Here is a 22,934-nt window from a genome sequence, read left to right on the forward strand (position 1 = left end):
CCATGCACTTTCCAGCTGTCCCACTTAGCTGCAAAAACTTACTTACCAGTGTCCTTTGATGTTTTCTCCCTCCAAACCAGTAACATTAGTCCATTTCATGCATGAGATGGGAAATGTGAAGTCTCTTGAACATGCACATTTTCACAGTGCCTTAGTCCAGTGTCACTTAACATGCCATAGCAAATTATGGTCTAGTGATAGAAATTAAAACTCTCTAAAATAGCTTCTTCGTTTTTTGTCAGTGGGGAATAGACTTTATAGATACTTAAACTGGTTTAACCTCTTGACATGTTAAAATATGTCCCTTTACTGAGAAACAATGAAGATATCAATTTCACATTAATCAATAAATGTTTCTTTATGAACAATTAAAACTTGTTGCATACCTGAGAGCTCTACCATGACAGACCAGAAGTCCATGTAGCCCTGAAATCCAAACAAAGGCTATATTTTCTGGAGCATAACATTGTGAACAAACTTTAATACAATACAATCTGTGAGATCTTATGTTCAATGTGCAAGCATGGAAGATTTCCTAATTAGTCTATTGAAATTTGCTTACTGGTTATTCCTAAAAATTAAAAAAAAAAAAAAGAAAGTCAGAAAAAATCACAAAGATTCTTGTTTGAAAAATACAAAACAGTAGTAAAAATAATAAGCACTCATAGGAATGAAGCCTTTTCCCTTTTCAGTTAGGAGATGGCTTATCTAATGTTTGACTAAAAAGAACTGACGTAATAATTGAAATTTTTAGTTTGGACCAATAATTAGTCCAAAAATGTAGTGATAGGCTGTCCTTGAGTAATGATACTCAGCTTAATGAGGAAAATCAACAGGAGCATCTATATGAGATGCCAGTAAATGCTGGCCTCCTTGTCCTGCTCTGCAATGACAAGTGGTGCTGCTCTGCTTTATCCTGGAAAGCTTTGGGCAGACATGTGGTACTGGCATGGCCAGCTCTGTCTCTGGTAGGAGCCAGCTATTAGACCAATGACTGCCATTTCCCAGCTAACAAACATTTACCCGTGTCCTAAACTACTGCAAGAATGAGAACTGCAGAGTGGTACTGAAATCTGAGGTGTCATGCCTAAGACAAACACATACTAAGTATTTGTCCAGTGCATTGGCACCTTGGAAAATGTTAGGTTTTACCCCATCCTTTTAATGTTTTTTCAAGATAAAACTGCCTCATCTGGCAAGAGCTTGTAGGTTAATCACACATGAGAGCAGCTCATCAGTAAATGCAAATATTATTGGGGAAGGAAAAAGAAAGGAAGAGGGAGCATCATCCAGCTTAGAATGAGTAAAATCAGGAATATGCATTTGCTCAGCCAATGCCTCTTGTCTACGGTCTGCTCCAAGACAAGGAACAGCCCCAGTGAGAAATGAGGAGAGGACTGCAACTCCCCACAGTAAGCAGGAGGATTTTGCACATGCAGCCACTTAGCAATGCAGCTGTTGTGAGAAGTCATCCCCTAAATTCAGTAAATGCTACCTTCCTCCTCTTCAGCACCTTTCTGAAAGAGAAATACACCCGTGGGGCTGGGTGAGAGCAGCCTCCCATGCTGCTTTGGTAATTGAAGCAAAATCCCAACCCCGTGGGCAACGCTAAAGCCTGTTAGAGAAGTGAGGGCTGGCTAAATACTGACCTGACTTACAGTTTCTGTTCCTGTGCCTCTCCAGATGTGCTTCTGCCAGAAGCTGTTTATACCAGCTCTGTGCATAGCACTGGGAAAGTCACCTGGGAGTTTTGTCTGCTGATGCTGGCCAAGCTGCTGGCATGCTGCAGCTGTGCTGCGTGTGAGTGGATGGGGAACGGTGAGAGCAAGGAGGGTTGATCCAAGCTCAGTGTCTCATTTTGCTCCTAGAAGGGTTCATGCTGTTCTCCGTTTCCCAGTTGAATGAATGGAGTTCCCTTTCCAGTTCTACCAACATCTGTTCTAGGGACCATAAAGAAACATGAAAGAAGAGCCACTGAGGCTGCTTAGTCAAAAAGAAGAGAATTAGAAAATTAATCTTCTAATCTTCATACATTTCAGCTCTGTCCCCTGTATAAATTTCATATTGATTTCTTATAAGCCACATATGTATTGAGGTTGTTGCTGACTTGTTTGTCTGATTACTTGAGGTGTTAGTGTCAGTCAGCACACTTGTACGTAGCACCTCATAAATCATCACATTTTTGGAGTTACCCCCCCCCCCAAGATCTCTAAAAGTACAGTTGGAAGGACAAATCTGCATTAAAAATGTTAATACATTAAGGTAGCGACACGAACACTGAGACCAAATGATTTCGTATTCATCAATGTACTTGTTTACTCCAGCTGCTCTGCTGCCTCCTTGTACTCTGACTCCCTTGTCAGGGTATGCGTGCAGGGTTTCATTTATGCTGGTGTATTATAATAAAATTGTTAAATAGTTTCAATTCATTTGGCTAAACTGTACCTATACACACAAAAATTCTACTCTTCTTTAAAATTTGGGCATATACTTCTACATGTCAATAGCAAGAACATATTAAAATGTTAAATTAATATTAAATTAATATTAAATATGTATCTTCTAATTATTTAGATGCGCATCTACTACTTCTTCTGAACTTGTTTTCAATTTTTCTTTAGCCTTATTAGTACAGCAAACATTTTCCTGTGTGTGATTAGTCATATGCTATACCTCTCAAAACTGGCCTGTTTGATGTAGTTGAACAAATATAAAATTTGGCTTATGGAATGTTATTAACATTGTATCCGAAAGAAATAGTTAGACTCAACCCTGAAATTATGACTCACAAGAGATGATCCTTATATCAGAATGTAAACTGCATATCTCTTAGACGTGATAATTATGAAACCCAACCATACAGAGCTAAAGAATCAGGTTTTATTTTAAACGTGTATGCTGGAACAGAGTTTGAAGGAAATTGCCTGTAAACTGGAAATAACAAATGCCTATAGAACTGAAAAAGAAGATGGAACACTTCTCTATTTAGGGCTGCTATGGATTCTATGCCTTTAAAGCTTATTTTTCCAGTCAGAGGACTAAATGGGATTCAGAATAAAAATTGAAGGAGATCTCTTGAGGAAGGCATGTTGTCTAGGTTGTCACTTTTCCACCTATAAGATAATTTTGAATTATTAATACCTGGAGAAATGTTGTTCAGGTGGACACCTATCTTTTAAGGAGTGTAATATTCTCTGGGCAGAGAAGGGAGATGGAGGAAAGGACCAACCAAATCAGAAATCCTGATCACTGTTGGGCTTAGGGGAAAAGGTATCCAAAAACCATCAGCTTACTGTGGCAAGCAATATCCATGGTGGAAGTGATGCAGAATACCTAAAAAAAATAAAATGTTATGATATCATTATGTGTCTATAGGGGAAATTTCATTACATTGAATCAGATTATCAAGTCAGGTCAACTAATTAACCAATAGTTTTTTACCTGCTTTTAGATTAAAAACTCCTACTTTATGTAATATCACAGTTCATTCCTGACATGCTAGAGTGTGGTTATGGTTCATCTTAAAAGTTCCATGGAGTTACAACTCCTAAATAATCAGTTATTGCAGATAAAAATGCAAAATTAATTCACAGACTTTATCCCATGATAAAAGCTTGTGCAGCTTTCCAGTGCATCATTGAGTGAATTGCGTTAATAACTAATAGAAACCTCCAGGAAGGGAATTATTAGACAGATCAGTACTCAATGGAACTCATACATATTTGCAGAAAGTAGCCGAGCTTGTAGGTTAAGAAACTAGTATGCCAAGAAACTGAATTTAATGTAGGTAAAAATTCATAGAGGTAGAGCCAGACACAGGGGGCAGACCATGCCAGGAAGGAGACATCTTTCAAAGAAGTAAGTAGTAGTATTGTCAGGTGATATGGTGAACTTGATAGATGAGCAGTCTAATCCAACATCGCAGACCATGATTTCCCTTCAAAATTATATTGTAGGGGAAAAATTCATCCTCATTTGTTTGACTTTTATTTCAGAGCACAAAGAATAAAATAGCTATTCTTCTTTTGGTCAAGACCCATTCTGATATATTGCATTTGGGCAAATGTTCAAAACCAACTTGCATATCCCTTTGAACATAAAATTAATTGGTAAGGAAAATAGATATTAAATTGTGTAATTCCACTGAGTTACAATACAACAGATGACTTAACAACTCATTGATATGACAGAATAAATTCATTTACCATTTACTGCAGATGTAGCATCCCTTCACGGTTATATTTCTTATGGTAGTCTTGAAGTCAGTTTGATTTTACTGAGTTGTTCACTTAAGATAAACAATACAATAAATGTAAATATTAAATATCCTTTGACTATAATGTTAGGCAGAGCCATTTGCTGTTTAATATTTTATTATCTATTTATGGTACACTGTCAGGGTATGCCTGTGGTATTTTGAGGAGCGGTGTAAGCTTGCTGAACCAGCTCTGCCTCTGCTGAATTCAAGCCACAGTAGGGTGGCCCTAAGAGACACTTACGTGGTTTCATGGCTTTTGTCTGGCTTAGCTAAAGCTCAAATCTGCCTGAAATACACCATGACAACATAACCTATGCTATCCTTTCCACACTGTAGAGCTAACTCTTGTGGGACAGTCATTATACCTCATTAAAAGAACTTGCTAAAAAACTGAAACTGCATGCTTGCAACAGGAGGGTGAGGAAAATGACAGTGGAAATCCAAACACCTTCTAAGCAGTGATATGTAGTCCCATGTAGTATACCTGACCAATGGTCCTTATAAACAGTAAACGCAGTCTCAGCAAATGTATAGCCGAGTTCATGGAAAAGCTGTTTCCTGCCTGTATGCAATCTGCCTCTTATTTCCTTACCTGAGCTTTAAAGGAGCTTTTTACCATCTGTGACAGAGCTACTGCAGTGTGCACATTCGTCTTTGTAGCATAAGGTGCCTTCACTTGTGGTGGCCATCTTGAAGTTCTGGGAGTGACCAACAGCAAAGCCCTCAGCAGTCGTCTCTTAGCAGCCAAACCCAATCTCACTCAAAAATGGCCTTTGAATTTGTGGATTATTCTGTGAAACAACTTGGCTGGCTGGCAGTGCAGGTGTGCAAGCATAAGGGCTTCCTGTGGTTTAAGATTTGACAGACTCCAGTTGGTTCCCCTAGTTATTTGACAGTGATGTGGCAACACTAAGTGGTTGCTGATGAACAGGTTTGCAGTGATCATGCCTCTGTTTTCTGTTTTTGTTTTTTGTTTTTATCTTTTCCTCAGGGGAAATCGCTCACATCAAAGAGGTTAACCAGTCTAGTGCAGTCCTACTAAAAGGATCACCTTGTAGCATGGAAGCAGACTCAAATCATTATACATACTTTGTAGCTCACTGATTGCCTGAATCTGAGGACAGTAGAACAAGATGTTGCATGAGCAAGGACCTGACTTGTTTTCTTTTGTGTATACTAAGGCATTACAGACTCCGAGGGACTCTCTAGCCTTTCGATGCCTCCATTTCGAAAACTGTCTGCTCACTTCCTCCTTCATATCCAGCTGGATCTGTGTCTTTTTATTTTCTGCAAGCTCAAGTACAGTGAAAAAAAAGCTTCTGCTAGGCACAGTTTATTAAAAAAAAAAAAATACGTCAATCAAAAACTGGAAGAAATGTAAAAAATGCATATATTAATAAATATACATATGGCATCACATTTATTGCACAATGAATTAGCACAGAAGGTTTCATTTCACTGATGTATTCACATTGAGAAAGAAAGCCTGTGTCTTTGTCTGTTGTCTGTATATTCTCTGTTAATGTTTCTTGCATTTATTTTTATACCATATTTAAAAAAGAACACCTTTTACTCCAGATGTATTAAAGTTGATCCTTTCTCTGTAAATTTGTGTATGTTTATATTGTTGTTTTATCTTTCATTAAAAGATGCAGAATCTCTTTCCTTTGGGAAGTTTGAGATTTTAATATTGAATCTGAAGATTAGTCAAGAGCAAAATCATTCCTAAAAGTTACCTACCTTGTGCTTTCCAAAAAGTGACATGAAATGGCATTTTCTTTCTCTCAGTGACACCTAACCAAACACAGTTTATTGATATTCATTTACTCTTTATTTTCTTTTTATCAAGCTAGCAGCAGTGAGACCTTTCCAGCTTGCTCATCATCACATAAGCAAACCTTTCTTTAAGCTAGACCAGGTCTGTAAGAGCGCAGCCTGTACAGTGTGCTCAGTGATTCAGTTGCTGCCCAAGAGCAGATGAAGTGAAGTGCATTTTCTTAGGAATGACCTTGAACAAATCTAGCTGAAACCATGAGTGTGTATTTGCTAAATAAGACGCTGTTTCTTTCTCCTTGCTGTCATGTGTCAATGCAACATTTTAAGCTGAAAAGGCAGTGGTTTGGGAGTGCTGAGAATAGAGTGCAAACCTTGGGTAGTAAATGTAGGAACTTGCAATTTTAAGTCAGGGGCTCAGTTTGCTGCTCAAGTGTGCTGTTGTATGTCTAATACTGAGGTTACTCACAAAGACCTACTCATAGGTTTACAAGAGTGTGTAGCTGTTGTCCTTGAGACAACAGATGTGGGGCCTTCTGAAGCTAAATTGAGCTGGAACCAGAAAACCTGTGCTTGGCAGAAGAAAAGCAGCACTTCTGACTGATACAGATGACATAAAGATAGTGGCAGAATCTCTGAGCGCAAAAGTATGGTGTGAGCTAAGTCAAATTGCAAGTACCCCCAGGGCATTGTAGGATGCATAGGACAAACATGCTGAAAGAGCCTTCTTAGCAGCACATAGGAGAAACTCAGGACAGCCAGAGCTGGTACCATCTGTGGTACTGACTTTTGTGTGACATCGGAAAAGAGGAACCTTGTTTCAAAGGGACTACCAAACCTAAAAATACCCCCCACCCCCATTCCATACACAAAGTGGGATAGTCATAGACACAATCAGGCAATAAATTTGAATACATTGGTGCTCGAGTCATCTCAGTTAACACCAGCTGCCTATCTGTGTTGCTGCCACTGGGAACAGGGCTGCTGAGCTGCTGTAACCCTGACTGCAGCATCTCTAGAGGGATGGTCTGAACAAACCCAGAACCAAACACATTGTACATCACCGTGAATGGCTGCTCCCTTGGTTTTTGTTCAGCTGAATTTTCTGGGGAGGAGGGATTTTTTTTTGTTCTTTGTTTGCGCATGCTGCTATGTTTCTGGTTTCTAACTAGGATAATAATCGCTGCGTTAAGGTGTCACAGTTTCTGTCAGCATGATTCTTCTGAGCTGAATTTTATCACAGAACACTGGAAATGCCTATGAGAGCTTGATTTTATTAAGAGCTCCATCTAGGTCAAGTCAAAATATTCACAGTCTAGGGAGGCCAGATGAATTCTAATAAGTAGCCACACTGAACCCCAGATCTTAAACTCTGAGATTTAATTTTCCTTTACCACAGCAATGTGAGCTCTGAGGCAAGAACTTGGGTCCAAGAAATCCACAGAAATTTGAGCTCTGTTTCACTTCTCAGTGCCAAATGGAGATATTTATTTCCAAACTCCTGCTGCCACCAATTGCATCAGCTGGTATATTGCTGCTTTTCCTTAGGATTTAACTAATTAGATACCAGCAGCTGCTTTGAAGAATCATTGCCTTCAAATTGGAATGTTTCAAATTCATGTGTTTAGATAATCATTGAACTTTACTCTAAGGAAATTACCTTTTCTTTTTTTTTTTTTTCTTTTTAAATCACTTTGCAACACTGACTAGCCAATAAAAATATCTGAAGTATTTGTATTCCTGAACCCATTTTGTACTCATTCTAGTTCTTCTTTTGTTTCAATACATACAAAGCCTGTATTGAATGGCTGTCTTTTCCTGTGTTTGTGCAGGATGTAACACAATGTCTGTAAAGTAAAAATGCGTATTACAGTAAGAATTTCAAAGTAGGCAGGGAGTAGTATTAAGATTTCATTTGAACCTTGTTTCAAGTGATGCAATGCCACAGTTACCCAGGAGTGAATTTGGCCCAAACAGACCAAAAAAACCTGCTGTAGAGCCAGTTGATTTTTAAAGGGCTTGTCTGCGATCTCTTCATCCCTCCCCTGATCACTGTCATCTGTCAGTGTTGCCACACCGGGAATGGCAGCTCCAAGTAGGCACAAATGTCTCCCCAGAGAAAAGATAGATATTTATAGATGTTTGTTTCCAAATGTATATGAAAAGCCACTTCCACAAATTAAGATTAACTCAGGTTATGGCATATTTATTCTTACTGTGGCAACCACCTAGCCGTTGAAGTACACACTAGGCAGTGCTGTATCTGTTAGGAATTTCAGTGAGGTCATATATCTGCTGAGGAAAAAAACAGGACCAAGCAAGGTTTCTTTCCTCCTGGGGAAGAGCCATCAGTCAGCACCTCCTGGTGCTTCCCAGGAAGCTGGAAACACCCTTCACTGGCGAATATTTATTTTAATACGCTTTAAAGGAACCACTCAACCTGAGAAGAGCTGAACGTTCACCAGATCTTCCGTAAGGTACGATTAAAAACTGTCCACCAACCCTACAACACCAAAAAAAAAGGAAGGGAAAAGGCTTTAAGTACCGAAGAGAGAAAGAGCAAAATGCTGAGCTGAAAGAGCAGTGGAGACTGGCCAGAAATTAATGAGCTGAAGGTGAAGACAGAAGAAAGAAATAAGAATTAATTGCATTGACCAGAATGGAACCGGCAAGGGAGGAGAACTCAGGCGCCGAGCAATTTGGCGCAGGAGAGGCAGCGTGCTGCTGGTGGGATGCCAGTGCTGGGCAGAGCTGGAATCAAAGCGCAGAGAAGCAGTCCGACCAGACCATCTGCGGCTGCCCCTTTAAAGCCCGACAAGGACATTTTTTTTTTTTTTCCTGAAAGAAAGCTCTTAATACCAAATATAGAGAATTTCTTTTTTCAAATTGCACCCCTAATGTCATTTGAAATAATAAATTCCCAGTAGTCCGCCAAGAAATAACAAATGGGAGCAAAAAAACTAGTTCCAGAAAATGAGATCTACAGGAATGTGTTTAGGATGTTTATTTATTAAAAATATGGAAGAAAGCCAAAGCAGACAACTAAAGTGAGAGAAGACTGTTTTCCTTAAGTAACAGTTGGGAATCACCAGCGATTTTTTTGTGTGTCTTCCATTTGTTTATCTTTATGTCAAGTGATTAGCAGCAGCAGTTTGAATTTAGATTTTTAAATTACCATATTTTAATTTCCTTTCTAGCTAAAGATGTCATGCACAGAACCAACACCACTGAACTTTTTGACTTAAGTGTATAAAACATAGAAATTTTGCTAAAAGAAAATTAATAGCTATAGGTACCTGTATAAAATAAGATTTTAATCCCAAAATATTCCAACAAATTACCAACAATTTATTTGTACCTATTCTGTGTCCATAATTCATTTAAGCACGTTGCTAAGTAGTTCTGAATAATACATTATGCTGAAGGAACCCCAGTATCAAAGACATGGAAGCAGAGGATAATCTGAGGCCAGGCTCCTTGTGGTTGTGCTGTTCTGGACTGTGGAGTCCTCAAGCGAGGTTTGTACAAATAAATGGGTTTTGTTTGTACAGACATTGGCTTGAGGACTGCAGAGTCTCCCCAGACACTCATTATCTCTGCTACTGCAAATTTTTTTTTCCCCTAATATCTAAACTAAATCTTCTTTGCTTCAATTTATCCCTTTAGCCCTTATCAGGCTGCTACATTAACTGTAATAAAATGTCCCCTCCATTTTTGCTCAAATATGTAAATAGCCATTGCAATGTTACAGTGCCCTTTGGTTTCCTTCCTGGTTTTTTCTGAAGTGCGGGTTGACTCTGCTGCTCTCCTCCAGCTTTTGCAGAGGACGGAGCCTGGAGCAGGATTTTTTTTTGTTCCTGCCCGGGCTTGACTGCTACAATTGCAGTGCAGGCTGTACTTCTGTCTGTAGGCACAATGGCAAGGCTTGCCCTTTTTGTAGTAGAGGGTCACTGCTGAATCATGTCCTGTGTATGAGGCACTGTGATGCCCAGCTCCTTTGCAATAAAACATAGGTGGTTGTTCCCCTTAGTGTGTATCCCTGGATCAGTGAGGTGTCTTTAGCTGTCTAGCATTGACTAGCATCCAGTTTTTCAGACTGTTCTTCTCTTTTACCAAGGTTACTTGCAGATCATTTTCCTTCTGGTATCTCTATGTATGGGTAGGCGTGAGGAATCTGCTGTCCTGATTCTGTAACACTGATGCATGAATGATAGTGATTATCCTCATCACTATTTGCCATAAGGGATCTGTATGTGCAAATTGTTGAGAGAACTTGCCATGACAATAAACTCTGAGAACCTGCACAAATTCTAGATGATAACCCTTATTTACAAGGGTGGACATGGATAGTAAATATCAAACAATATTAAGACACGATTGTAAATGTTACCTTGTTAGTGGCATTTGCACAATTTTTATTGTACTTTTTCTTCTCTCCCAAAATATATTCTGACGCATTCACCTTCATTGTCTCTTTTTTTTTTTTGATTTGACTAGATTTTGAAACTTCTCAGTAGATTCATCATAGATGTCACCTTTCAAAACAAATGCTATTTACCACCCTTGCTATTAACCTTGTGGCGGCTGCTTCTTCTGTGTCACAGAAATGAAGCTTTTCATTATTCATATAACTCTCCTATCCACTTCTTTATTCCTTTCTGCCTTTCCTTTTTGAAAGATGCACGGCAAGGGCATTTTTAATGTAACTTTTCCACCTTTTTGCTGAATGCATAACCTGAAATCTATGACCTTTTTTTTGAGTTCATCTCTTTTTATGAGCTGTTCTTTATATGGCTCATCTGTTCTTTTAGAGTCTCTTTCTTCTCTTCTCCTCCACGGCAGTAACACCTTTTTAGGATTCACAGTCTTTTATGGTTCTTTTCCTTTGTTCCTCTGATCCTCACTCCATTGATCCCTCCTGCATGTTCCTACAGTGACCACAAATACTCTTTGCATTTCCCTCCTCTGTTCTGTCTTTCTTGGACTTTAAAGAAATCACAGTAAAAAAAAAAAAAAGAGAGAGAGAAAAAACATTAAGAAAAGGCTGGTCAGCAATTAGGGACAGGGCTGATGCAGAACATGCCTCTGACCATGACCTGATCTCCTGGAACCTTCCCTGGTGCCTTCCTTTCCTTCTCCTGCCCTGCTCCCACCAGATCTCCATGCTTCCTCCAGCCACTGCTGCCCCAAACTCCCTGCTTTAGGGGATGGCTGTTAGTGGTGGCACTGTCCCTGTTAAAAATGCCCTCCAGGTCTCTCCATAAAGGCAGGCTCCTGCCCCTTGCTGGGACCCCCATGACTTGTCTGGCTGCTTGCACAGGAGCATGAACCTGCCAAAACAGGAATGGAGATCTGGACCATCTGGCCTTTTCTTCCTTCTTTCCCATGTAAACTTAGCTAACGTTGGGAAACAGCCCATAAATGACATGTATGATTGAGGCAGGGGAGGCGTAGGGGCTGGCAGGCTGCTGGTGTTGGGGGAGAAGGGCCTGGGGTGATGTCCTGGGGAGGAGGTGTCTGTGTCTGGTGGGGAGGCCTTGCTGCTGACCTTACAGGAGGTAGGAGAGAGATGGGTAATCCTTAGCGTAGGTGCACTGGTTAGGTCTGGACAAAAGGAAGCTTGGTTGGTTACTCATGTGTTGGGCAGGACGGGGAGCAGGTGCTGAGGTCACTCGCTGCAGGCATTGTGATCTAGAATAAACTGGGAGCTCGAATGTCCCTCAGGACAACAGAGGGGTGGGGGGCCCAGAGGGTGGCACAGAGCATCCCGGCCTCTTGTCAAAGTAAGTGTCTGCGGGAGGTAGGAATGAGGGTTGAAGCCCAAGACTAGAAAATATTTCTAAGTCCTGATACATACTGGTCTAGGAGGTAGCTCCAGTGAAACTAATGAACAGGGGTATGGAAGCTCATGTTGTAGCTGAAATCACAGGTAGTTTTCTGAGGGAGTGGGCATAAGTGTCAAATTTCATCAATGGATAGCCTTTCTAAAAATGTTCTGGTGTTTTAAAAGGATACACTAGCAGCAAGTTAGACATATAATGCTTACTTAATGATGGAATCATTTTCCAGAAACTCCATTTTAGGGAACAGCTAAATTTGTAATTGTGAGGTCAGTTTGGGTTGCTTCTTTACTTCTTCTTCCATCCTACCTGAATTACTTCATGAACCTTGCTGGGACTTTGGCTAAATCTCTTGTCTTGCTTTCCTTCTCAGTTGTTTTCCTCATCCTTTTTTGTCTCTGTTCCAAACCCCAGACGTGGGACAGTAACTGCAGCTACTGGTGCATTTGTGTGCAGAAGGATTTTAATTTGTATGTTTATTTTCTTCCTCTAATGGGAACAGAATATCAGACTTTCATTTTGTTCCAAAGGGCTTCTTCCCAATGCAATTCCTGTCATAGAAACCCATGTGATCTATTTTTTCTGTGTTCTTGTGTATTTTTGACATTCAGACATTTTATTGGAGGAAAAAAAGAAAAAAGAAAAGAAAAGAAAAAGAAAAAGAGAAAAAGAAAAAGAAAAAGAAAAAGAAAAAGAAAAAGAAAAAGAAAAAGAAAAAGAAAAAGAAAAAGAAAAAGAAAAAGAAAAAGAAAAAGAAAAAGAAAAAGAAAAAGAAAAAGAAAAAGAAAAAGAAAAAGAAAAAGAAAAAGAAAAAGAAAAAGAAAAAGAACCTGAAAGTTCTGCTTTTTAGATATTTCTTCTGGTTACTCCAACTCCAGCGCCATGTTAAAACTGCACTTTGGGATTCCCATCTGCAAGGAGAGCTGAGCATCTGCTGATCTTCCAGTGTCTCTGTTGGCATCTCCCACTGCTTCTTCCTGCCCCAAACTTCCAACACACTTCCACTGAAATAGAGATGTGACACCTGCGAGACTGACTTCAAGGAGTAATTACCCTTTGCTTAGTAGGTACATTGCTGCTTGCGATCTAGATGTCAGTTGTGTCACCTCTTTGGTACAATCAGGTGGTTTTTGTTTGTTTGTTTGTTTGTTTTTTGTTGTTTGTTTGTTTTGCTTTTCCTTTCAAAAGCTATTTTGGACAACAACTCTTCCCACTCCCCTCACCCCAGACCACACCCCATGCTGGGAGTGCACGTGTCTCTAGGAAGCTTTTGAAGGCAGTGTCATTCCAGCAATGGCACAGACAGGGCAGAGTGCCTTTGATCACTTTGTCTTTTTTATGAACACTAGAAAAGAAAAACCCAAGGTTTGAAGACCAGAAGACCTGGAGGAAAAAAAAGAGGGAGAGTGAGGAGGGAGTGATAGAGCATAAAAATAACGTCTGGGATAGTGAGTCCAAGGCCCATCACCAGCCCCACATGGTGGCCACCAGCTTCTGTATGCTGAGAGCACCTGTGTGTGGCAGCAGACCTCCTGCTCCACATGTCACCAGCAAAGCATCAAGCATAAGCAGAAGAGGAGAGGGAGGCCGCAGGACACGTATGTGCATGGTGGCACTGCCTGGCACGGAGCTCAGCACTGGGAAGCAGAAAGCTGAGGGCAGGCCTTGAGAGGATGGGAGGAGCTTGGTCTATGTACCCTTCAAACCACACTCAGCCTGCAGCTTTCATTTTTCATCTAAAGAAAGTTTGCACTGTGTAGAAGCAAAGAAGAAAGGAGAAAAACCTTTACGCACCCAACGTGGCGAAGACTTTTAACGTTGCCCTTAGATGTCACATCCTTTTCCAGGCCCTGAAAGCTCCTGTGCCTGGGTGGAGCTCACTACTCCTCATTACTGAGGCCTCACAGTCTGGTGGCTGCTGTCGTGTTCTTGCTCGGCCAGAGAAAAGCTGTCTGCAGTAGTCAGCATCCAACCTTAATGTAATGCAGAAAGGGTTCCTTTTAACAGCTCTCTCTCCTGGATACTGTAATGCTCTGTTTATTGGTACTGACATTGTAGCACCGCCACCGCCAGCGTATCAGAACCGATCTGCTATGATACGGCCAAAATTTTAATTCCGCTAAGGAAAAAAACTGTAATCTGAATGGCACTACTTACTTTGACTTGTGTAATGTTTCAAAATACAAATTATGTAAGTTTATTGGATGAGACATTTTTGGTATTCAGTATAATCCGTCGTTTCAGAAATCTAAATAGAGCATAAAATCAAAAACAAAGGAAGCAAGATAAGTCAAAACAATTTTATTTACCGTAGCAAAGCAAATAGTTTGCTGTTGTAAAAGGTGGTGGTATTTATGTTGTGTTTGGGGGTGGGAGGTGGAGGGGGCTTGGTTTGCTTTTTGTCTGGTTGACCGATTTTAGTTGTTTGTTTTATCCCCGGTTGTTCTGCAGTGACCGTCTCCCCCTTCTTTCTATTTGAACTTATTTTCTGTTCAGAGAACCGGTACTGGCGGAGAAGCCAAGATTTTTCCTAAACCCTCGGCTGTGGTGCTAAGAACAGCCGCCAGCTTCGCTTCCAGCGTTGGCACCCGGCGCACCCGCCGAGCCAGGCGTCGCTGGGTGCCCCCAGCACCGGGGGCCCTCAGCCCCGGGTGCCCCCACGCTGCGGCCCTCGCAGCCCGCCGTGGGCAGCTCGTGGGACGCGAGTGACACCTGGTGGGGGCGCGCAGCAGCTGCCGTCGGCAGCCCCACAGCGGGGGGGCTCCGCGACCCCGCTGCGCTACCCGGGCGGCGGCGCGGGAGGGGGCGTGGGGCAGGAGCAGGGGGAAAGACGAGGGCTAGATCCTGTCCCTTCCCCGTGGGAAAGGCATATCAGCGTTGTCCGGCTCAGCTTTCTTCCTGCCGGAAAAGCAGGGCATGGGGGAGAAGGAGAAATGTTCATCTGTGGGGCTCGCCGCACCCCACCCTCCGTGCCTCGCTGAGAAGGAGGAGATGCCCCGCATCTAACAGCCGTGCTGGAACCTCCCTGCCTTCCACCTGCGCGGCCGAACGACACGTGTGTGTGCCGATATGATGCGCACGAATACACGGGTTTCATGTGCGCTGATTTGAGGCTCCTTTGCCCCCTCTCCAGACCCTAGTCCATGTGTTGGGATTGCTGAGAGACCAGCTCTGTGTACTTCAGCAATTTCCATCTAATGTTTTCTTGCATGTCCAATTCCAGCTTTACCTCACTGTGTGAGGCCAACTGGCAGGCCAGGGCTGTACACCCCAAAGTCTTCAGACACTGAACCACTTTTGGGAAGCTTTTCTGTGGAAAATCGTGTAAGTGGGCAGATACATTTCAGCTTTGAAACTTGAGGGATGAAAGGAATGTTTTTGTTCCATCACAGACATTGGTAATAGACAGCCAATCTTCATTACATAATGTTTAATGAAGAATGTATTAGGTACTTACATGTAATATATTTTATGTCTGGACTGGATGCTCTGTAAAGCAATTGTCCTGGCTTCAAGGGATGGAGAGAAAGTTTGTCTTTGGTTGGATATATAGCACTCCCCTTTGGGATGGTGTCATTTGGTAATCTCTGCCACATGTTCTTATGAGTAGGATGTTTTTGTTTCCTTACTGTGTCTCCCCCCAAGTCCTGCCGGGTAATATTTCAGATGGTCACAGTCAGAAAAAGCGTGTGACAACTTCCAGATGTTCAAGTAATCAAAGTGGCCTGCAGATCTAAGAGAACACACCAACAGACAAATGAAGGATAACTTGAAGGGCCGCGGTCTAAGTGGGGGGTCACGTTCCGCGGCAGCGCAGCAGGCTGAAGGATAACCTTTGAATATCTGGAGGCTTCGCCAAAGTCTGCATCACTTGCTGAAAACAAGACGGCCTGATGATGTGGCTGGGCAGGAGCTGCAAGCCGACTACATGGGCTCCAGTTGCGGTTTCCCAGATCTTGCAGCAGCGCTGGCTTAGCGCTGGCTTCCCGGGGAGCGGAGAGGGCCATGGCTGCGCCGGCTGCTGGCTCCTGCCCGCAGGGTGTGGTGGGCCCTGGGGAGCGGGACCATGCCCAGCTGCTGGCCACCCCAGCAGCGTACCTGGTCTGCCTCCACCAGAGGTTGGCAGGCCCCGGGGGGCGGCTGCACTCACCTCTTGAGCAGGTGGCCTGCCTGCCGCTAGCATGGCCCTAGCTGGGCAGTGCCAGCGCTTGTGTAGGCGCCAGTAGTGAGTGCACAGCTGGGCTTCGGGAGCTGCCCAGCAGATGTATTCCCAGCTGGTTGTTACTGGTCCATCCTCCTGGCTTTATAGAAATGGACATGGCAATTGAAAAAAATGAAAAAGGTGGGGCATGATATTCCCCTGTGGTAATGTAGACACATTCTTCAGGAAAAAAAAAAAAAAAAGCTGCTTATATTAACCACTGTCAGCCCAACGCTTGTGGAGGTGAACGAGTGAGGTGGCATGGTGCAGCACACATGGAGCAACACTCCCAGGCAGGGCAGTCTTGTCCCTGGTCTCAGCAGAGATAACACTCCCACCCCATGGCATCCTACAGCAAGACTGCTGGTGCCTTTGCATACGCAAGCATTTCGTGTGGCAGCACCTCCGCTGTGGACGGCACATCCTTTGAAACAGATGTGCTCTACATCTGCCTGCTGTGTGTAAAACCCGCAGAGCACCACTGGAAAACTGGTTTTCAAAGCGACGTGGAGCACTGGTAGGGGGCAAGCATCATTATTATTATTATTACTACTAATTACTGCTACTACTATTGATATTACTACTACTAGTGGATATGGTTCAGAGATGGGAGGTCAGGTTGATGGTTGGATTTGATGATCTTGAAGGTCTTTTCCAAACTAGATGATTTGATGATTCTACTGCTACTACTGCTACTACCAGTAATTTGTGTGGAAATATTGCTGGCTGAAAACCTGTCAGCTGCTGATGGAGAAAAGGAAGATCTGATCACTTCCAAGGAACAGCTGGATTTTTGAAAGTTGCTGTGACTCCTGCAGGCCATTTAGTGACGGAGCTGATGGTTTTGATGCATTACTGTTCGGGAGATTGCTACCAAATATTCTTTCCCCTTGGCATCAAGACTTTATATAACTTTTTATGCAACCCTACATAGTATTTTTACTACTTGGAAACTAACGATGTAGGATGCTAGAAAACTGAGATCCATGCTAGGAAAAGAAACAATTTTGTGACAGTTTGTCTAACAGCAAAGGTGTCTTTCATCAGACAGGCTCTCCTTATTGCACTCTCCAAGAACTTGGAGAATTTCTGGCAAGATTATTATTTGGTTTCATTCTAAGAATTACTGTGTACCTACATAGAGGGCAAAAGAACAATATCTCGCTCACCTGGCGCATTGGACAATGTTGTCTGTGTGCATGGATGGGAAGCCTGAACCTGAGAACTACGTTGGTAGTGGTGTAGTGGCTTTAGAGGAGGCTCTCCATGGCAGAGGTAAACAGCCTGGAAAGCATCCGTGGACCCAAAAGTGAGGAGGTGTTGCAGTTCACAAGGACACCAGTACCTGGATATGCTGCAAGAAGGTGTTGGCTGTGAAAAATTGGATCTGGGCAGTACAATGGAAATCTATTGAGATGAGTGATCTCCATCCTAATTCATGTCTGTAAGACAAGGATAAATAGGTCTTTTTATGTTGTACAGCATGAAAATTTTTGGAGGCCTATGTTCTTCTACTAGTTGGAGCATCAACAGCATGTGTCTCCACAATTTATAATGTGGTTGTCAAGACTACCAGCTCTTTTCACACATCCAGAGAAAAAGTTACAATTACCTAAGTATGGCAAAATAGAAATGGAAACCATTCCCTGCACTGGAAGCTGACTCGGGAAGGACAGATCATCTATGGGGAGACAGGATAAAGAAAATGTACTGACTCAGAAACCAGAAAACTATGGGAGAAAAAAACAATCAGCATTTGTCAGACATCTACCTACCTCTCTGCTATCTGCCTATATGTGTTTTTATTTAGCAAAACGAGGCCTTCCAATTTATTTATTTATTTATTTTTAGGAATTAAAAATCAAAGAAGATCCAAGGTTACTCTGCCATTGTGACAAACACCAAAATTCATTAAGCACAAATGCATAGGCATGCTCCTTGTAAGCTGGTTGTTCCACTTGCATGCTTGATGTGTTTCAGACCACATGTCTGGTCTCCATTCAAGGCTCCATAGTTTAGAAAGAATTGCAGTTCATTCTTCAGAAGATGTGTCAGCCACTGTTATGGATTAAGAAAACAAAATATGCCTTCCACATTTACTCTCCCAGCAAGGGATGATTTTTGGAGGATTTGCTAGTCACATAATTCCAGTCACATTTCTTAACATGTCTGGGTTTCTTTGTGGTTAAACTTAGACTCTGTCCTTCTTGGATTTTGCAAGGCTTGCTGGGGGTGCATTTACCTGTGCAGTGTTTACCATTTAATTGTCATAATTAATACTTATCCATTGCACTCAGTGTATTCTACTAAAATCATTTTGTCAGGTTAAAAATTGCAAATTAAAATATTCTCACAGTGGGAGGACCCTATATAGAATTTTTGCAATAAAAATTCTCCAATTATTTCCAATTTGATTGGAATTTACAATGAAGGATAAACCTTTTCTGTTAGTAATACCTAGATGTGGTCCTCCTGAAGCTTCAGATATGAATAATCTCTCTCTGAGTTTTGCAGCTATTTTAATTTCCCGGCCTACCCTGTGGCTCGAGTAACCACAAAAAAACAAACAAACAAACAAACAAAACAAGCAAACAAAAAAACCTACATCTCTGACCAGTATTGTCACATCTTCTAATTTGCTTTTCCAGTTTTCTTTCAATTTCATTATTTATTCGCAGCTTTAGCTCCATTTTTCCTCTTTTCCTTGGGAGCTTGGAAAGTTCTCTCTTCTTCCCTTTCTCTGCCTCCTCTTCTTATTCAGAGTCTCTAGTCTCTTTCCCATATTTTAATAACAATCGTTCTGATCTGCTTACTTCAGATCTCAGCCAAATCCTGGTAAAGTCAATGGAAAGGTTTTCCCTGGAATTTTAGACGTGTTTCCTTTGACTCCTTCTGTTGCATTTTTTCTTTCCTCTTTATTCTTATTGCTGCCTGGCTGGCTGATTTAAAAAAATATTTTCAGTACAACTTGTCCTCAGTTACTAAACTGGTAAATAATGGATAAATATAGTTTTGACTGAGAACAGTTTTCTGGCAAAGATGGAGTACAGAACTAAAGAAGAATTTTTCTCACCTTGAGTCATGAGATCTGGTTGGTTAGATTAAAACCATTTACTTAACTTGCCTGTACAGCACACAAAAATCATAGATACCCTTGTACTGATACTTTGTGCTGCCCACGCTACACTAGCTACAGCACCTGGGTAGTGATTTTATCCTGTGAAACAGAAATAGCCTGGGTTTATTTCTTTCTTTCTATCAAAAGTAGCACAAATCACATTTATATATTTAACCAAAAGCAGCTCAGGTTTATTTTTCCCAGTGGTTCTTTTTTTTATTTTTTATTTTTTTTTATTCTCCATCTGGAAAGGAAGTGTTGTTCTGTTGTAAGCTTCAATCTTCAACACATAACAATCATATTATGAATTCCTCAGTGTCCTAAGGCTGGCTACCTACCTCTGTAACTCAGTCCTGCTCTGACAGTACTGTCTTCGTATCAAAATGTACTTACTCAGCCCACAAAAGGGTTGTTGCTATGTTTGTTGGGGTGAAACTTTGCATATTGCCTAAAAAGCATACAGAAGACTTTTATAAATGTATTCTATGCATCTATTCACACAGAGGGACTAGTAGTAAAAGTATTATAGTGTCCTCAAAATGCATAGCAAAAGTCTAACGTGCAACAGTAATATGAATGTCATTGTATTTTGAATTTTTACTGTAATAAATTATAGCAATAGTTCATACAACCCAGCTATTATCTCAGATTGTCTCTCTGCAGAATCACAAAAACAATCTGAGTCATCCTGACTTGATTCATGTTCAGTTCCTGTTTTGGAAGGCTTCTCTCACCATCATACGGGCTGGTAACATTATTTTTGTGTGAAAGCTTAGATTCTGTACAACAGCTCCACAGTCTATGGTGGATTCTGCAGCATGAATCATGGAAAATATGCATCCCTGGTTATTTGTAGATGGTTATTTTTGCAGAAATTAATCTAGAAGAAGAGCCATGGGATTTTTTATTTTTTCCTATGTGATACATGTGGCTTTTTGGCAGACTGATGGGAATTGTTTGATGGACACTTATCAAACATATCAAAAAATGTTCAGCATTTGAAAAAGGGAAAAGAGAGAGTTGACACATAGAGTCAAGACTGAGTATGAACCAGTTTTAGAAAGAAAGAAAATGAATTTGCCTTCATGAGTAAAGCCAAGCACCAGAGGGTTGTTTCCCTTGTTCTCCCAGGGTCATCTGCATACTCTGACACTAAATTCTAATGAAACTTTTATTTATCTTTGTTGTGGCTTTAATTTTACCTATGTATAATCTATTATTTCAATTAGTACATTAAGGATATATTTCAATTAGTACATGGAGCTGATTAATTAATAAATGACTTCGGCACCCTCTGCTGAAAAACATGATAGAAATAGAAAAAGTGATTTCTGCTTGCCAAGAATTCCTTTCATCACTTGAGAGACATCTCTGAGGTGAAAATTCAGCACAGTAACTCTGAATAATACTTTAGACATGAAGTGCATAATAATGTGTGGCTTCAGGGAAATGAAGCTACACAGAATAATGATGTTACAAGCTAACGTTTCTGCAGTGGAACAGTCCAGCAGGGAGCAGCTTTGTTTCTGGTAGTATTCTGCAAAAATATGGTGCTAGTTTTATTAGTAGTAACAGTAGTAGTATTAAGTCTGGCAAGAGAATAAAACCATCACTAAAAACATTGGCATATGTTACAAAGATTAGGGTTATCATATGTAATGAGGATTAAAAGATATCTAGAAGAGAAAATCTGAAGTGCTTGATCATTTGATGGCAGACAAATGAAAACCAGTCATTTTTACTGCAGGAAAAGATGAGATCAGGCACAGAGAGACACAGAGTACAGGCTGTGCTTGCTGGTGGGACCACTCCCCACCAGGGACCAGAGAGATTAACAGGACACGTAGACTTATGTCCAGATCATTGTCTGGACATGAATTCCAAGTGTAAAACTGGTCCCAAAATGCTGTGATTCCTGGGACTATATATTTTTGACTTGTTTCATCAATATGTGTGTTGAGCTCTGAAGCATGCTGTTTGCTTCAGGCACTCCTACAATCTGCCTGAAAAGTGAAGAGGGTGCAGGCAACAGCTCTGAGAGCAACTAAAAGACTGGAAAATACCTTCTAGTAGAAACTTCAGGAACCCAGTCCTCTAAGCTTAACAAAAAAAAATAAAAAAAAGAGGGTTAAAGGGTTATTGATCGCAGGTGGTAAGTACTTCAGGACTAATGCTCTTCCAATCTAGCAAATAAAGATATAAAAAGATCTGAAAAGATCTGATGGCCAGGGCTGGACAAATTCACAGGAAGAAATGGCCACACATTTCATCAGTGAAATACTCAGTTATTGGCATGGATTGCAATGGGCTATTGTGGCTTTTCTAACATCAGTAATTTTTAAATCGAGAATAGATGTTGTTGGTTTGTTGTTTTTTTTTTTTAAATATAAAAGATGTACTCAAGTTTAAACTGGATCTAGTTCAAGGATGTTGTGTCTGAAATGGTGTGGTTAGGTGACCACATGGCGACTTCTGGTTTTATAATCTGAAAATCTTTACTCTGACAAATAAGGCTCGAGGAGCTTTTACTGTGGTTGGGACTTTGCATTCACTGATGCTCATGTTTACAGGGGTCAGCGCTCACCTTTGATCCTTCTTCTGATCCAGCTTAGCATTGACTGGTAACTGCTGCAGGGCTGCACTAGGCAGACCTCTCCTGCCTAGGTCAAGGATGCTCCTTTTTCACTTATTTCTCTCCTCCCAGGCTGGAACCCCACATTCATTTTTCCGAGGAGCCAGGAGCCACCTTGAACCGGGGAACTTCTGTAGCGCTTTGAGAGTAACCATTCATAAAGACTTTACAGCTTTGAACTACAGCACGCACAAAGAACACTTTTTTTCTAGTGACTACAAAATGCTTCAATAAGCTCTGCTCAAGTGAAACCTCTATTAGCACTGAGCAGTAGTGAAGCTTTTTATGTTAGCCACTAAGGATTTGACTAGTTGATAATTGTGATTATGCGTTCTCCTCAGAACAACCTGCACTATATCAGAAGAAAATCAAGCTTCAATCAAGCTGCTCAGAGATTACGAAATACTCAGATGTAGAATGCCCAGCTTCCCTGTTTTAGCCATAGGGGTACAATGCAAATTACTGCTAAGCAGGCAATAGTCTCAGGATTTATTGCAGCGAATGAACATAGAAATACTGAAAGTTCACAGAAAAGCCTGCTCTTGTGAACTTTCAGCCAGCATTTACAGACTAAGAAGCCATAGGTTATTCATATAATAAATGGATGCATATCTGTCCAAATATTTAATAAAGATAATATATGAGAAGCATGAAACAAGTCATTTTCCTCTGCAGTAAAAATATGTTTCTTCTATTGGATACAGGACAGTGGAAATAGCAGTTTAAACTTTTGAAGCTTTGACATTTGGAAAATGGTATTGTGACAAGAATTATACCAAAAATACAGATCTTAGAATGGGAATTGTCAGTTCAAATGAGACTAAATTTTTATGAATTAAGGACTTAACTGTCCTTAACTAATATGTAAACCATTTAAATAAGAAGTTTGTACCAAAAGGTAAATTGAACCATACAATAAGATCCAGCAAAATCTATTTTTTAATAAATAGTCTTTGTCCCCAGGAAGACCTGGGGAGATTGTCTTGATGTTAACAACTACAGTGAAAGGTGGTTTGGGAACGCTGGGAACTGACATAATGTATGAGTTAGGGATAAGAACAAAAGCTACAACTCCATTTCCACAAGCACAGCTTTACGTGTAAAGCCATCAG

General features: G+C 41.0%; 1 protein-coding gene across 15 annotated transcripts in view; it reads left to right on the top strand.

Annotated features, from left to right (window-relative positions):
- The window catches only part of RGS7 (regulator of G protein signaling 7), a 279,466-nt gene extending 256,984 nt beyond the window's left edge, over window positions 1–22,482 (top strand). For 7 of the 15 annotated variants that reach the window (XM_080585130.1, XM_080585131.1, XM_080585132.1 and 4 more), the window contains one exon: window positions 5,250–5,921. Coding sequence is in view for 10 of the 15 variants with exons in the window: in XM_080585131.1 (XP_080441257.1) it covers window positions 5,250–5,300 (51 nt within the window). In the remaining 5 variants the exon portion in view is untranslated. Of the gene's footprint in view, window positions 1–5,249; window positions 5,922–21,894 lie in introns of those variants that run through there. The other 8 variants (XR_013948508.1, XR_013948509.1, XM_080585141.1 and 5 more) reach the window with 3 other exon arrangements.
- The last annotated feature ends 452 nt before the right edge of the window (window positions 22,483–22,934 follow it).

Source organism: Anser brachyrhynchus (genome assembly GCF_964034855.1).
Source record: "Anser brachyrhynchus genome assembly, chromosome: 3".
Taxonomy (NCBI): Eukaryota; Metazoa; Chordata; class Aves; order Anseriformes; family Anatidae; genus Anser; species Anser brachyrhynchus.